The sequence below is a fragment of the Cyrtonyx montezumae genome, unplaced genomic scaffold (genome assembly GCF_038088225.1).
Source record: "Cyrtonyx montezumae isolate F1298 unplaced genomic scaffold, pur_monq_1.0 scaffold_8, whole genome shotgun sequence".
NCBI lineage: Eukaryota > Metazoa > Chordata > Aves > Galliformes > Odontophoridae > Cyrtonyx > Cyrtonyx montezumae.
In genome coordinates this window covers 46162047-46178219 of record NW_027072089.1, presented here as the reverse complement: position 1 = coordinate 46178219, position 16173 = coordinate 46162047, and the positions used below count along the sequence as shown (strand labels likewise).

The window sequence follows — 16173 nt, the reverse complement described above, 5'->3', positions numbered from 1 at the left end:
ATTTGAAACATTAGTAAATCTGACATCTAAAAAGCTTTCTGCTTCTTACATGTGGAATCAAATGGCTTAAGTAGTCATAGCATATGAAAATGGTTGCTGTGAGCACTGAACTGCATGCCCACTGAAAACAGCAAGCAAAGGATATGTATTTGTGATAAGAATACCTAGTAATAAGTTTACATATTTTTATTAGCCAGGTAATTAGCAGCCAGGTAATGCGGTATTGTACAGATGACCCAGATTTTATTACTGTATTGAACCATTCAGAAGTAGGTGTAATTGCTGAACTACTTAGGTGTGCAATTACACGATGGACTTGTCCCCCTAAAAATACATTGACAGTTACCAGAAGTGAACATGCCACTGGGAAATTGTTCATACTAATTGCCATCATTAACTACTTGAATGCAAAAATCTGCAAATGCTTGACAAATTAAACATAAAATGGATTCTCTTCTTTCAGGTCAACTGGGTATGTATTTCTAAATGTTAGTGAACCAAGATTAAGCCTTTCATTTGGTTACAAATATTTAGTTCATATATATGCAAGTGTAAGATTTACCTTTCAAAATATAAAATTTTGTCAATTTAGTGTGTTAATTTGCAGCACTGGGAGAATATTGAAGATATTTCAGTACAGATACCCTTTCAATACAGTATCTATTCATTGTTTATAAAGCTATATCCCTGAAACTATTTGCATCATAAAAAAGACAAAAATCACCTTATTTTTGTGACTCGCATCTTTATGGAGTACCTGGTGAAGACAGCTCTCATCGAGCATTTTCAGAGGGTAAAACATCTCACAAGTGGAAAATTGTGTTTAGATGTTATGAGCCTTGCTGGCTGACTTTAAGTACTCAGGAGCTGACTCAGGAATATTGCAGTTTGTCCACATTACTTACATTACTACTTGTCCATCTCATTTGTCACTGGTATAGTAAAAATGGGGGTTGTTTCCACTTCAGGACCATAACTGTAGTTCTTACACTTCTAATCTGACATCAAGTCATGTCAGGCTTCTTATCTGGCCTGCATTTTTTTTCAACTTGCACCTTCAGCCAGGATAAAAAAATATGAAAAAATAAAATGAAAGCACATCAAATTCAACTGTGATTATTAGAATGATTTCCTGAGTTAAGCTATGCTGTGAAGTCATTTTGCCTATTGTGGATGCTCTGCCTGCACTATTTGGTCATATGCCCTTGAAGACTCTGTCCCCATTGAATAGGAACATACATGAGTCACAGAGCCGGGTCTGATCAACGCCAGTCTTTGTGAAAGAGAAACAAGCATTTAAAAGAATAGAACCTCTGGCTGCATCAAGAAGTGTTCAGCAGGTGCATTGAGGTTAGTACATCCTGATTTAGTCTCAGGCTACTCCCTTCATCACCAAGCTTTTTGTCTGATTTTGGTGGTTGCAGCATTCACCTCTAAGCACTTTCTTCTATTGCACTTGCCTCAATGGCTCCACTTGGTCTTTTAAAACCTACATGTGAAGTCAGTTCAATGTCATTTCTACAGAAATCTCACATGGTGAAGTGTTTATTGGGGCTGGTAGTTGCCACTGTCAACACAATGTAAAATTTTGCTGTGCTGCTCTCAGTAAATAAAAGTTGTGTTGCCATTCTGCTTAGGCGTGGTTTACACTTTATTTCTCTCTTCCACCAAATGAAAGAGGAGGGTAATCCAAACAAAACTGCTGACATTACACAGTACTTGTCTATTTATGAAATAAAGATAACAACCAGTTCAAGTCTTGCTGTCCCAATGAAAAGCACTTGCTTATCCCCATTCCTGGTGAGACCATTTGTTTGATTGTCTTTTTTTTTCTTTTCCCACAAATATATCAGGATATCCAGTGAACACTCTCCAAAGCTTCAGATCCGGAGCCACAGTTACCTGAGGGCAGTGAGTGAAGTCTCAATCAACAGGAGCTTGGACAGCCTGGACCCTGCAGGGTTGCTGACATCCCCCAAGTTCCGCTCACGCAACGAGAGCTACATGAGAGCCATGAGTACCATCAGTCAGGTGGGCACATGCATGGGAGGTCAGGGCAGCACTTAAACCAAGTAGAAACTCTGTTTGGCTTAAAATAGGCTCAAGTGTCTTTATATAAGTGTCTTAAGGATCTTGTGTGAAATCAAATTCTCTGAACACTGCTCAAAAAATCATCCACAAGCTGTTTGTAATGCTAAGGGAAAATGAATTCCACAGTATTTTGTATTTCACAATTCTTACAATAATTTTACTGTATTTTTAAAGCTTTTATTATCTCGTTGTATATGTTCTTAACCCTGAGTGCCTCTGAACTTTTCATCATCGTAGTACAAGTATCACAGAATATACTAAGTGCAAAGGCCTGCTTATCTTATTGACTTGAAATTCATTTGGACTCCTTCATGTTCATTCTAAACCAAGAACAGTCCCACTGTGACTCATTCAGTTTATGAATTTCAACATCATAAACTAGTCTGTCCTTGCCTATATATGCTTGTTCAGTTGATTTGTCCAGGGACAGATCTGAAAGAAGTGCAAAAGTGCCAGCACTTCACAGGGCAGTGGGCCAGTAGTTCATCTGCTAAATCCTGTAGCTCCTTGGTGTGAGTTTTGACTTGTTTGCTTAAGTGCTGCATTCAGATAAATCTTTTGGATAAACTAACTTTGCTATGCTTCTAGATCTTCTTAACAGACAGGATTTGTGATGCTGTGATTCCCCTTACCTTTGGGATGTCAGATCACTAAATTCAAAAAGGAGCAAGTGATGTTACTGATATTAAGACTTCAGCTGTAACAAAAGCGTGAGGCCATTCAGTATGAAGTTGTAGTTAGAATACCACGGAAGCTCAATCTTTGGACATCATAGCTTCAGAGTATTCACCAGTGTATAATATAGTGAAGAACTTTTCATAAGGGCTGATGCTCTTCTAAAAGAATTAGGATGTAAAGTCTTGGAGAAAACTATGTGAATGTTAGGTTAGCTTACTTATTTAGCTGGACACCTAGCTCTTAGACATAGCTGTCTCTCCCAAAATTGTTGCCATTTGTCAATATTTATAAAAAAAAAAAAACTTTAAGTCTTAATTCATAATTTTTTTATGTAGGGATATCACTATCCTCCACCATTTTATAACTGTTCTTTATAATGTACTCTCCATGATTTTTCCATACTATTTTAAGTAACTTCCCAGTAAAAAACCAGTATGTTCTAGTCACTGAGATTTCCTTTTTCATTTGTGTACAAATTACTTGGTATAATGCTTTCCTTACGAAGAGTCATCCTTATTTTTTTCTGTCAAAGTCCTACCTTCCAGTATATAGGCTTTTTGCATGCTTGAAAAACAGCAAAACCCTTAAGTGATGTTTTCTGTGTGCATATTTCCTACAGTGATAATTATTATGCTTTAATGCCAAGCTCAGGGCTCAATTATGAGTTCAGAATGTGAGCATCCATTCATATATAAGCACAGATAAGTGATTTTCAGATTCACAAGATCTGCAGTAAAGCTGCATACTTTTAAATGTTCTTGATCTTGTGTTGAGTAAAGTCTTTGTCACCACCTAGTGTATGCGCCACAAAGAGTCTAAGGTTCCCCTGGCACCTTTCAGCTCTCAGACAAAGGAGTCAGCCAGAATATTTATAGAAAGATTTCCCCCCAGCAGCAAAGTTTCTTTCCATACCAGCCTCCTCTTTCCCATTGTTTGTTACTGTCTGCACTTGAGCTTCCATCCCCTCAGCTCTGTCACTGTCATTGCCTTTGGATTGCATGGATTGTGTCCCAAGGTTAAGTTGACCTTTATTTTTTTCGGCAAAGAAAGCATGATTTTTTGTTTTTCAATGTAATGATTATAGTTGTCAGAGTTCTATCTGCCTTGGGTGAGGAAAACCAGGTGCTGCTATGGGACTTCCCACTTCCCACTGGTCTTGGCTGAAATCAAGAACCAAAATACAAATTCTGCATAAAGCCTCTACCTTCTGCATTCTGAACCTGCTTATCATTTCCCACAGGTGAGTGAGATGGAGGTGAACGGTCAGTTTGAGTCTGTCTGCGAGTCAGTGTTCAGTGAGCTTGAGTCTCAGGCAGTGGAGGCCCTGGACCTGCCAATGCCGGGCTGCTTCCGTATGAGGAGCCACAGCTATGTGAGAGCCATTGAGAAGGGCTGCTCCCAAGATGATGAGTGCATATCACTGCGATCTTCTTCTCCCCCACGAACAACCACTACAGTGAGGACGATCCAGAGCAGCACTGGTGAGTGACAACGTGGGAAATGCAGAGGGGTGACAAAAATGAAGGTACCTTTCTGTGCAGCTCCATCAGATCAACCACCAGATCTCTTCCAGACACAAAGCCTATGAGTCTGTGTTTCAGCAGGGAGCTTGACAGACTAATCAGCTTGAAACTAGGCACAGACCCAGGCTGATGCAGTTGTGTTGTTTACAGTGCCCAAGCTAATTTATTCTATGCTCAGAGCACACAGAAGGGAAGTCCAAGGTCATATCTCCTCTGCTCTCATCCCCAGAAGAGCAATTGCAATTTAGCAAGGCTGAGTAAGAAGGCTCTGGGCTAGCAGCTGGCTTACATCAGCAATGGAGGGTTCCTCAGCTGAATTTTGCTTTGAGAGATGTGTTTTCTGAAAGTTGCCAGTTGATGGTTGTGTTTATTAATGGCTGGTACACCTTTTCAGCTGTATTTTAGGGTTGGGAATGAAGGAGAAGTCTGCAGGTCAAAATACGCATGTTCACACCTTGTTGTTACTGCTTGTACAGCAAAAATGTCTCAAGCTTTGCAAGAGGAAGAGATTTGAATCTAAATATGAGACATACAAACGTTTCTCAGAATCTTTTAATGATTCAGGTTGCTTTCCTTTTGGAAATGACCGCGATGAATTCCAGATACTGATAACAAAATTAGTGCTTTGTGGGAAAGAAAATCAAGTTAGTAATCAAAATCAAAATCCACCTCTTGTATTCAGGACAGTAAGAACAGGAACCATTGTATGCACGTGCTCTTCCTGTGGGAGATTAAGGGATGGCATCTTTCTTCCAACTCCTTTGCATCCATTCCTCTGCTTTACACAAGCTTCATTCATGTACTCTTCGTAACTAATATTTACTATTACAATTTTTCACACTGCCCATATCTTTTTTCCAGGTTCTCTAACTTCTGTTTCCCTTATTTTAAATTCTTGGTTTTTTGTCTCCTGTCTTCCAGCTGCAGTTTTTTGCATGTTGTGAGTTCCTAATCTCTCACTCAAGTCTCTTTATGAAGCTTCTTGTCAATCACTTTATGTCATCAATAGACACTTCCTATCCTTTTAAACAAAAATGTTCACCTTAATTAGTGATTTTTTTTCTAATAGTAACAAGTTTAGGTACTGTTGGAAATGCATTGGCAATAGATCACAGACATCAAAGCATTCTTAACAAATGCCACAGACGCGTTCTCATCTAATTCACTAACCATTAAGAAATAGCATTCATTTGACAAAATTTCTTCTGCAAAAGCAGTGCTTGTGTGCATGAAGGGTCTGTACCACGTCACAAAGACAAGATTTACATAAATTGTGTTACTTCATTGCAGGGCTATAGCTTGTGTCAAATGTTCTGAGGCAAAAGCTTGAAGGATGGAGGATTTCAAGGATTTTTCAGTGTTTGCCATTGATGGGTCACCCTGGACATCTCAGAATGGTTTTCCATTTATTTGTGAATGATTTTGTTGGTATTTTTTCTTTATGAAGTGACTGTTCATTAATCCAGCAGGCAGTAAATTTAACCTTTATTTAAGAGCTTGTTTCACTCGCTTAGAACATCTGTGTCCCTGTTTGGAGGGTGTAAATGGGGGGTGTAAACGGAGATGGGAGATGTATCCATCAGCCAAAAGCGCTTGGAGAACCCATAAGAGGAAAATATTTATTGTAAATTGTCTCTGGTTCATGCTGCTTTTTTGTAACACAATTACAGACTTCTGGTGCCTTCTCTGAGTTGCTGGCTTTATTAAAAAATCATAGGAACAAGGCTATGTTATTGAAAAATATAATCCACTGGGTCTATCTCACATTACTGCTTCTGTAGACAGCCCCTTCAAATCCAGAGAGATAAGTGATTTGCAGCTCTCTCCTTGGACATCCATAGAAGCATTTAGAGACTGCTGCAGATATGTTTTCTGCTGTGAGAGCGTTTTACTGAGTTATCTTTCTCATTTTTTAATTCTTGGACTCTCAAGGGCCCATCCCTTGCTTTGGTGTTTCAGACAACTTCTCTTTTATTACATGACTTACATTCCTCTATCCATTTAATGAGGATTAGTGCTGAATTAATTCCATCCAAAATATCTGTACCTTGCTGCTGCCTGTGACTGGGAAAGCAATCCAAGGAAAGACCTCTTTGATGGTTTCTATTAATGCAGGCCTCAATAAAGTAGAAAATGATATGGCAGTGAAGCAGATATAATGAAGAAAGATGTGTCTTACCTCCACTAAAATGATGTTTCAAATGCTTTTGTGGGAAACATAGGGGAAACTATGATCTAAAGTATGGATTTAACATACCATAATGAGAAGAAGAAGGCCAGTTGGATCCTAGGGTGCATTAAAAAGAGCATGGTCAGCAGGTCAAGGGAGGTGTTCTTCCTCCTCTACTCTGCCCAGGCCTCACCTGGAGTACTGTGTCCAGTTCTGGGTTCCCTGGTATAAAAAGGACAGGGATCTCCTCAAAGTAGTTCAGCAGAGGGCTACAAAGATGATACAAGGCATGGAACATTTCCTCATTATGAGGAAAGGCTGAGAGACCTGTTCAGCCTTGAAAAAAAAAAAGACTCAGAGGGGATCTGACCCATGTCCATAAATATCTAAGGAGTGGGAGGCAAAGGGACGAGGCTAGACTCTTCTCAGCAGTGTGTGGTGACAGAATGAAGGGAAATGGTCACAAACTGAAGCATAGGAAGTTCTGCACAAATATGCATGGGAATGTGTTCACAGTGAGGGTGATGGAGCACTGGCACAGCTGCCCAGAGAGGTGGTGGAGTCTCCTTCTATGGAGATGTTCAAGGCCCACCTGGACACCTACCTGTGCAACCTGGGTTAGGGAGCTGTTTGGCAGGGGTTGGACTTGATGATTTCAAGAGGTCCGTTCCAACCTCTACAATTCTGCGATTTTATGATCTGTCCTCAGGGACTTGACTTATCACTCACTTGATTGATGGTAATTGATGGATGGTAGTACATGAGAATGCAAGCATGATGGCAATAGAAAAGAAAGAAGGGCTAACTGCTCACTGCATTTAAAATTATTCCTCCAGAGAAATGGCCCACAGCATTCCATGGGAATAAAAATATTGAGCGAGTTACGTGGACAAAATGCACTAGTGTGTGCTACAGTCATAGCTGCTTCAGGTTCTAATTTCCTTTTACCGCATAGGTTTGAATCTAAAATTAGTAGTATACAACTATCTGTTGGGTTTCTGTGAATATGTTCATCCAGCTGGTGGCTTCTACAGTCTGTGCTGGTCTTTGTGCAGTTGCAGCAACACATTGAGGTCACTGCATCTGGCAGGCAGGTACTTCATTCGTGAGGAGTCCCATAGGCTAAATACTGTTTCACCATTGATTTTAAGTGAAGGATTACAAAATGGAGAAGAGTAAATGCGAGGTTGCCACTTTATACTGTGATAGAGACAAGGAAACAAGTGGGAAACAAGTGCCCGTCACAGCCTTACCATGCTGGAGATCTAGGAATTTGAAGAGGTCCAGCCATCCCAGCTGGCCCTGCACTGCCAAGCTGGCCTCAGAGCAAGGCTGTGCAGGCTGGGAGCTCCCTCAGCCCCAAGGTGCTGGCATATGTTGTACAGCATAGCCTACACTAAAAGTTACTACCCGTGTCATTTGGGCTCTTCAGAGGAGCTTAATGAGGTGTGAATTAGTACATAATTTGATCCCTGGTTATTTGCAGATACAAGCATTGTAGCTGAAACTCTTTGGCTACCAGATTCAGATACTGAACAGGTTTTGAGAATTTCAAATGCTTTTAATTCATTTCAGTGTGCCTAAGGAGTATAGTAATTAAGAAATAGTAAAATTGTAAGGTAGTCTAAAGAGTATCTCATGTCTGACTTGTACTATGTAGGAAAACCTTGTACATCCTGTTTCTAAAGCATGCCTGTGCAGCCATGCACTCTCATTTGCAGCTCAGATAAACTGTATGATGTTGCAAGGGCTCAAGCATTAGCACACGTAGATGCAAACACATGATTGAGACTGGATATGTTTACGTGGAAAATGTCTCCCCTGTAGCTGAGCTCAAGCAATAATATCAGGAAATAATCTGCATGGATTGCAATAAGTATTTTTCAATATCTAACTTCTGTACACTTAGATAAACATAAATATCAGAATTATCTGCAGCAATGCCATCTGGTGATTCTCAGTAATATTACACTTCTGATTAAAAGCAAAGCAAACAAAAATCCCAAGGAAATCATGCTGTGCAGACAGCAGGTTAGAGAAGGACTGAGAGTTACTGCAGTGTATGCTAATTATGGGGCTTTGGCTGAGCAAGCTGTTCTCCTTCCGTTCTCTGGAACATCTGACCAAGAGGGGTCAGGTACTTTGTGGAAAATCTCTTAAGGGGCTGCCTAGCCAACTGGGAAAAAAATGCAAATGACATTAAAAATAGACTTGTGCCAGGTGGAATTCAAGAATAAAATCAAAGCCCGTGGAGAAGGAGGCTGGAACTAGCTGTACACCAGCTGTGTCCAAGCTCTCTGGGACTCCTTGGGACTGTCCTTTCAAAGACTATTCTGTCCAAAAAGAAACAAGGAATGAGGATTTCAAATTTGGTTTCCAAATGAAGATGGGGTTGGTTTCTGGATCTGTACCAAAAATGAAGGTATCTCTCTGCAGAAAGCCTGAAGACACAAAATGAAGTTAAGACCTTCTGCAGATGCTGAACCTAAAAATAGATTTAGAGTGTTAGAAAACTGTTTGACAAAGAATTTATACAGTTCATTTCTTCTGTTTCCCTGAGTAATCCTGACATGCAGACTGCCTTTGGATCTACTATCAAATTGCTTAAACCAGCACTTAAGAATGTTTTCCTTTACTAATGAGGAACTGACCTTGGAGGAGAACACTGTTTCTAATTTCAGAGGCATCTGACTGTAGCTTGAGCCAGTTTCAGCTTGTCTATCCCAAAAGTCAGCTTTATGAATTTTAAGTTCCACATCACACATGCGCATACACACACACACACACACAAAAAAGAGTTTTTGAAGTTGGTGGAGGCTTTTAATGAGAAAAACTAAGAACACAGCTTTTACTGGAAAATTTCTAACTGACTTGAAGCATGATGCTGGCACTCATGTGAACTGTTCTGATGAAAATTGCCTGAGACAGGGGCAGGGTTGAGATATGAGAGAGTCAGCCCTAGAAATACTAGCTGTACCCAAACATTTGGCAGGTTGGTTTGTGTGCAGTGTAATTTTATGCTGAAGTTAGGAACTGAAATAAGTCTGATAAACTGTTTTACCTTTTGGGCATACAGAACTCTGTGACCCGAAAGATGGGATTACTGGAATAAATATTACGTGTCCCTACTTTAGAAATGTTTGATAGTTATAGCTGTTTGCCATTTAAGCAGTGTCAGGCATGGGGGATGTATTACTCAACTTTTGTTCAGATAACACTTGTATGGTTGACTTCTCCAGTTGTCCTTGTATATCTCCAAAGGCAAAAGTTGCAGTGTTTCTGGGCTGCCTCTTCCAGCGTTTAACTACAGTGTAATGTGAATTTCTTTTTCTTAAAAATTACTGGAATTTCCCTTGTACAACTTGTTCCCATTATCTCCTGTCTTTTTTTTTTTTTTTTTGTGCATATCTGACAAATGCATGACTCAGCCTTTTCCATAACCCCTCAGCCAGTAGGTCCCTCATAGCCTACAGACTGACAAATCTACCTTTCAACCTGTGTACGTCTTGCTCTAGACCCAATTCCTCTGTCAGTATCCCCTTTGTGCTGGGACTCTTGTGCTGAGAGTGTACTGAACACCGACTGCAGATGTGTTCTCACCAGCGCTCAGCCTCCCTCAAACTGCAGGCTCTGCTTTAGCCAAGATTGCACGTCAGATATCCTCAGCACAAAGATATACTGCTGATTGTCCTTCAGCCTGCTGTGCTGTGGGACCCTGCCAGCTTTTTCTGATGCTGGGAATAGAACAGCCATCAGACTTGTAGGTTTGACAGTATCCAGTGAAGCAGAAGAAAGGGTGATTTTTTTTTTTTTTCAAAAGGAGGAGATATTTAAGAGAAATCTATGTTATTTGATCAAAAGAGCTTTTAAGGAGGAAGCCTATTGGCAGCATAAATAGAGGAGGAGGATGCAGTGATTAGTTACATTAAATGTTTCATTATTCATTAGTATCATTTTAACAACTGTACCAAGATTAAAAGTACTATGGATATCCTTTGCATATTTCTGAATGGAATGTACCTAAATACATTCTGCAGCTTATTAACATCCCTTGATTATATTGCACACACAAAAGTGATAATTGTTTCACATCATTTCAGTCTTTTACTCAGCACTGTTTTCATTTTGGGGCCCTTCACTACGAGACAGACATCATGGCCCTGGAGCATGTCCATAGAAGGTCAACTAAGCTGTGAGGGGTCTGTAGCACAAGTCTTGTGGGGAGCAGCTGAGGGAATTGGGACTGTTCAATCTGGAGAATAGGAGGCTTGAGGGAGACCTTATTCCTCTCTATAACTCCCTGAAAGGATATTGCAGCAGTTTAGGGGTTGGCCTCTTCTCCCAGGTAACGGCAATAGAACAAGAGGTAATGACTTTAAGTTGTACCAGGAGAAATTCACATTGGGTATTAGGAGAAATTTCTTCTCAGAAGGAGTGGTTGGGCTCTGGAATAGGTATGGATTTGAGTTCTGCATGTGTGTTATGAGGTGTACTATCTGGGTTCCAGAGGCCCAGTTAGAGATTTCTGTTTAACAACTCCAGTGAGACAATTCTGGTCCCACCATGTTGCACACCACTACTACCAGCATACAGGTGCTATAAGCATCCCATCTGGAGCCAGCAGCCATGCTCTGGAGCCAGTATATTAAAGTATCCGAGTCTTCAGTACTTAGCTGAGACAAAATTTCATTTGATTTACCATAACGTAGCATTCTAAAAGGTATTATAAGCTATATAGTAATTTGAAAGTTGTGTTGACTAAGCGACCCATGCCTAATGTCTCATTAGCTGAGAATTGACTGTTTTTTAAACCTATAAATAAACACGAAACCTAAGTAATTTTGCCACAGTCTGAGAAGCAGTGAATAAATCAACTGTCTTCTTGTTTCTGGAAGACTTATTTGCCCTGTGTTGAGAAATACGTGCTGGTTGACATGACCTCCTCTGGCAAAGGCAGTCGTGTCACTCAGGTCACTTATCACCAGGGAGCTCAAATGCAGGGCCAAGCTGATGTGACTTCATGGTATGCTATTTTAGCAGTAGATCTCACTGGTGGGCTTGTGTATCTGTATTCTGGGAGATAATGTTTTCTGACTTGCAAGAAAGTAGGGTATATGAAATATGTCTGGAATTACATATGTCTTTGAAATATGCCTGGAATCACATAGCAAGGAGGCAGATTTCCCACAGCAGCATTGACTTATAATTACACACTAATAGGTAAAATGTGGAGCAAAATATCAAATAAACCCACAATCTGTTTCCACTTGCAGATAGTAAAACCTTTATCCAAAATGCTGTGCTCGGGGACTGGTCATAACTCCAAAATAACAGAGCCCTGAGCATTAGACATAAGTTGTCCTTTAGCTGAAATACCAATAACTAATGAAGGACAAATCATTGAGTCGTCACTTAACATAGAAACACAACAAAGAAGTGGATCTTTTCTTTGTTTTGGATTATTTTAAGTGCAGTGTATTTGTAATGGACACCTACCTGTGCAACGTGGTCTAGGAAGCTGCTTTGGCAGAGGAGTTGGACTTGATGGTCTCTAGAGGACCCTTTCAACCCCTATGATTCTGTGATTGTGGTGACAGAAATGAGCTGAATCGGTAAGCTGAAGACAGGACCCAATTTATGTAATGCAATCACATTTTCAGTAATAATTAGTCTATTTTAGGAAAATAATACGGATATGATTGGTTTTAACTACAGTTCTTTAGGGAAGCAAGACTTAGGCCGCTTTACTGAAGGGACTATGCTTAATTAATCCATCTAGGGGATAAAAATAACCCAAGTTGTTGTTCTTAGCATGTGCTACTGCTGAGTCCTCAGCAGTGCATTGCAGTCATCTGCAGCAAGTTTCAAATAGTTCCTTTAGGACAAACCTGAATATTTTTCTTGTCCTCAGATAATATTTACAAAGTTCTCTTGGACCATAGTGTATTCCAAGAAGTGATGAAAAAAGATGAGGTAATTGTTGATGATGGGCTTCTTAAAGTTATTGAGTGATTTCAGAATTTCAAAAAAAAAAACCAGGTAATTTTTAATAAGTAGGTGTAGTGAGTACAACTCTGCAGGGCTCCTCTTGAACTAGAGTAGTTCATTTGGAGCTGTTGTGTTCCATCATGTCAGTAATTCCCATCTGAAAGCTCAGATGTATTAGGTACCAGATTGGGTAAGTAATTACATATTTCATGCTTCCTAAATATATGTTTATGCAGTAGTCTAACAGTAATTGGCTCTGAGAAACTATTATGGACTATGGGGTACACATATGGTTAACCACTTTTTGAAACAAACACTGCCTTTTTTCTTTAGTAATGACACAAACTCAAAGGAAATGTGGCAGCAAAGAAATCTGTGCATTAAAAAAAAATCAGAAGCTCTGAAGTGTGCACAGAGATGTAATGAACTCTTTTGTGCTGTTATACTGAACTTAGTGCACTGCTTCGTACAATGTTCAATTTCAAAGCACAGCACCACTCAGATGCTCAATTTGGAAAACACCTGATGTTATCTTGAAGTGAAGGACAGTCCAGCTGCCATTACAGCCTAGCAGTCCCTTTTATCAAAGACAGCTGTAGGCAGATGTGGGTAATCTGTTCTAATGCTGCAATCTTTTTCTGGCCTCCAGCAGAGAGGAATGGGTATGCTGGTCTTAGGGAATTGCTCTGCCTTACTGAATTTGGCATTCCACTTAAAATGCAGTAAGCCATCTGAGCAGAACAATTCCTAGTTGCTCTGATCAAGGAGTTGAGCTAAAATATCAGAGGAGAGAAAAAAATAAGCAACCATAAATAGTATCAGAGAATCCTCTACTATTACAGAGCACTTATATGTTCTTCTGAAAAAGACACCTACTCTTCATGTCTCTACAGTCAAGACAATGATGACTTGATAACTTTTTTTTTTTCTGTAATGATTTCAAATAAATTCTGTGCTTAGCTAAAGTAAAGCGTAGACTACATCCCTCTGGGAAGGTTTAGATGGAAGTCAGAATGCTTTAATAGCATTACAAAATAAAGACTGGCAGACTTTTTGTTTAAACAGAGCAGGCTATTTCTGCTTTGGAATTCCTTGCTCCCACTTGCTTTTGCTAAACCCTCTTTGCATAGGATGTTACCTATAATCCTGAACTTTGCTAAAAGTCGAATACAGTTATGCATGTCTCTGGATGAAAAAAAGTATGGTTTTAGCAAACCAAAAATACACAAACTATAGTATATTCAAACCCATCCAGGAACTGCTAGCCCCAATCTGATTGCCTCAGGAAGTCCAGAGAAAATCTGCAGCTTTCCATTTTGTGTTAAGTCTAATTTACACCCAAGTGAAAGAATTAACTTTTGCTCCATCCCACAGTCATACGCTGTCTTGTCTCACACAGTTCCCTGAATTCTCACAAGATGTTTTATCATTAGTGCCTTCAAATGAAAGTGGGAACACAGAGGAAGAAGGTATTCAGAGTGATGGAGGTGGGTTGGACAGAAGTACTGAATCTGTGTTGGAAGCTCTGAAGCAACCTTTTGCAAGGTTGCATGCTCTCGTTTAGGTGAAGCCAGTTTTCTTGATGTTTAATTCCACGGGAGCTGCCTCAGTTTTTATTCACATCTCCTTGCACCATCTCTTTCTTTCTTTGGGATACTGCTATAGGAAAGCTAGATTGTGTTAATGGTGATGTTAAAGCACAGTTAACATTTGTTCCCTTTTCAGAAAAAGAGGAACAAATTAAGGCAAGAAATCGTTAGTTAAGATTTCCAACACTGTCCTTTCCCAAATCCTCTGGGAGTTCATCCACAGCTGAAGAGTTGCATTAGCACAAAGTATAGAGCATCATTCAGTGTAGGAGCGTGGTTGTGTTTAACCTCACATCAGCTACCTGTGGGCCACTGACATCTGTTTGGGTTCAGTGTTCTTCCAATTGTCATACCTGTCACTGCAAATCAAAATGCCCTCAAGTCATCTGTTTTATTTCCCCAGCCATCCTCTTCTCTGGACTTCACATATATAAGCAGCAGGTCTAAAAGCCTTTTCCTGTTTCTGTCAAAGCTTGCTGAGAATGGAAACTTGTGTTTCCTTTATGATTTGTATCTGAAACTTCATTAAGAAGGCTCACACTAAGTACAAATCATGGTCTTCCATCTTGTGATCTCTGGTGAGATGGTTGAGTAATAGATGTAGAATGAAGATATACTGAGCCTGAAAGCACGTGGTTTTTTAATATGTTTAATAAAATATGATAGCCTACCCCCACAGATTTCAGGTGACATGTGCCAATGAAGAAAACATGTCTGAAAATAAATATAAACTAGAGCAATCTTTACTTTTAACATAAAATTGTACTAGTTTGATAGATCTTTCCTTGGAGGGTAATGAGTTTGATGGTTAAGAAAAGAGATGTGAGAGAAGAACAAGGAAAGAACTACTTTTCAGCAGCAAAGAGGATCTAGAATAGTTCCATAAAACAGAAATATGTCCTGTATTTCAAAAACCAATCATTCAACAAAATGTGGAATGAGTAACATCTTTCCTTACACAGTTCTTTTGAGTTTTTCCAAAATGCTTTGACTTCTCTTTATTCCTTCATCACGTATTAATGGGTTGTAGGCTGGATGGAGATGTCCTACGCAGCACATAATGTTGGTACTATTTGATCCACCAGTGTCCCCAGTTGTTGACGTGTATTAGAGCATGTTTTCTGGTTGTGATGAGTCTCCAGTTCCTCTACAGGTAGGGGATAGGGAGGAATATGAGTTTGCCATTGAAGTAATTGCTTCCAGAATGCCTGTAGTGCCTTTACAAGGCTGGTGTAACTGGTGAATGGAAAATAATGAACATGACACATTAGAGTAAGCACTGGACAGAAAGCTTAAAGAGCTTTGGAAATTCATGAAACTGGAGCAGAAGTGTTGGAATTTCACCAAGTGGATGGTAACTCCCCATCTGCTCTGTAGATACATTTTTTAATATTTTAAATAAAATATTGCAAAACTTAGCAATATGTTACAAAGCTGTAGAAGTGAGATTTATAGTTTTTTTCCTGTAAACTTCATTAATTGAGGGTATAATTGTAAAAGGTACTGAGTGTCCTCAGCTGCCAGTATCGTAGAATCAACTCATAATTTACATGTGCCTGGTGTCACAGAAACATCTGGCTCCTCTATTTTACTACAGCTGCCTTTACCACCAGAAGAGTCCAGATCAGGGGTATCAACATGTTGGAATCCAGTTTATAATATTTTTTTAAAGATAGAATTGTAAGAATTTCTGGCCCTTTCCTGACAAAAACTTAAATCTTGCAATCAGATCCTTGGTAGGGATATGTTCTAACAGTGTAGAAATATCTTGCAAAACAGTTTCTGAGCAATCATTTCAAGTGTTGTTTTTTTGTTTTCCATTCAGTTTTCCACCAAGATCGTTTCTGCTATATTCATAAATAGAAGAGGTAGGAAGACTCTCTGTCTTCCTCTTTTCACCCCCAGAATTAGCAAGGAGATTGTGTCTAACAGGATGAGGTGGAACAATCCCAGGTAACTTTTACCTGGTGTCCATAAAATTATATTGTGAACTGGCTACTGACACCATATTTCATATATGTATGCTAAATAGTGATACAAAATGACCAGTCAACTTACAGGTCTAAAATTAAAGTGGGTCTTCCTATTTGTACTGCAGCAATGTGCACTTCCCACCAGCCATCCATGTCTTCTC

General features: G+C 39.6%; 1 protein-coding gene across 2 annotated transcripts in view; it reads left to right on the top strand.

Moving 5' to 3' along the window:
- Positions 1-16173, top strand: part of DLGAP1 (DLG associated protein 1) — a 391301-nt gene that overhangs the window by 299174 nt on the left and 75954 nt on the right. For both annotated transcript variants that reach the window (XM_065752000.1, XM_065752002.1), the window contains 2 exons: positions 1854-2031; positions 4010-4250. In XM_065752000.1, the coding sequence (XP_065608072.1) occupies positions 1854-2031; positions 4010-4250 (419 nt within the window). The remainder of the gene's footprint in view (positions 1-1853; positions 2032-4009; positions 4251-16173) is intronic.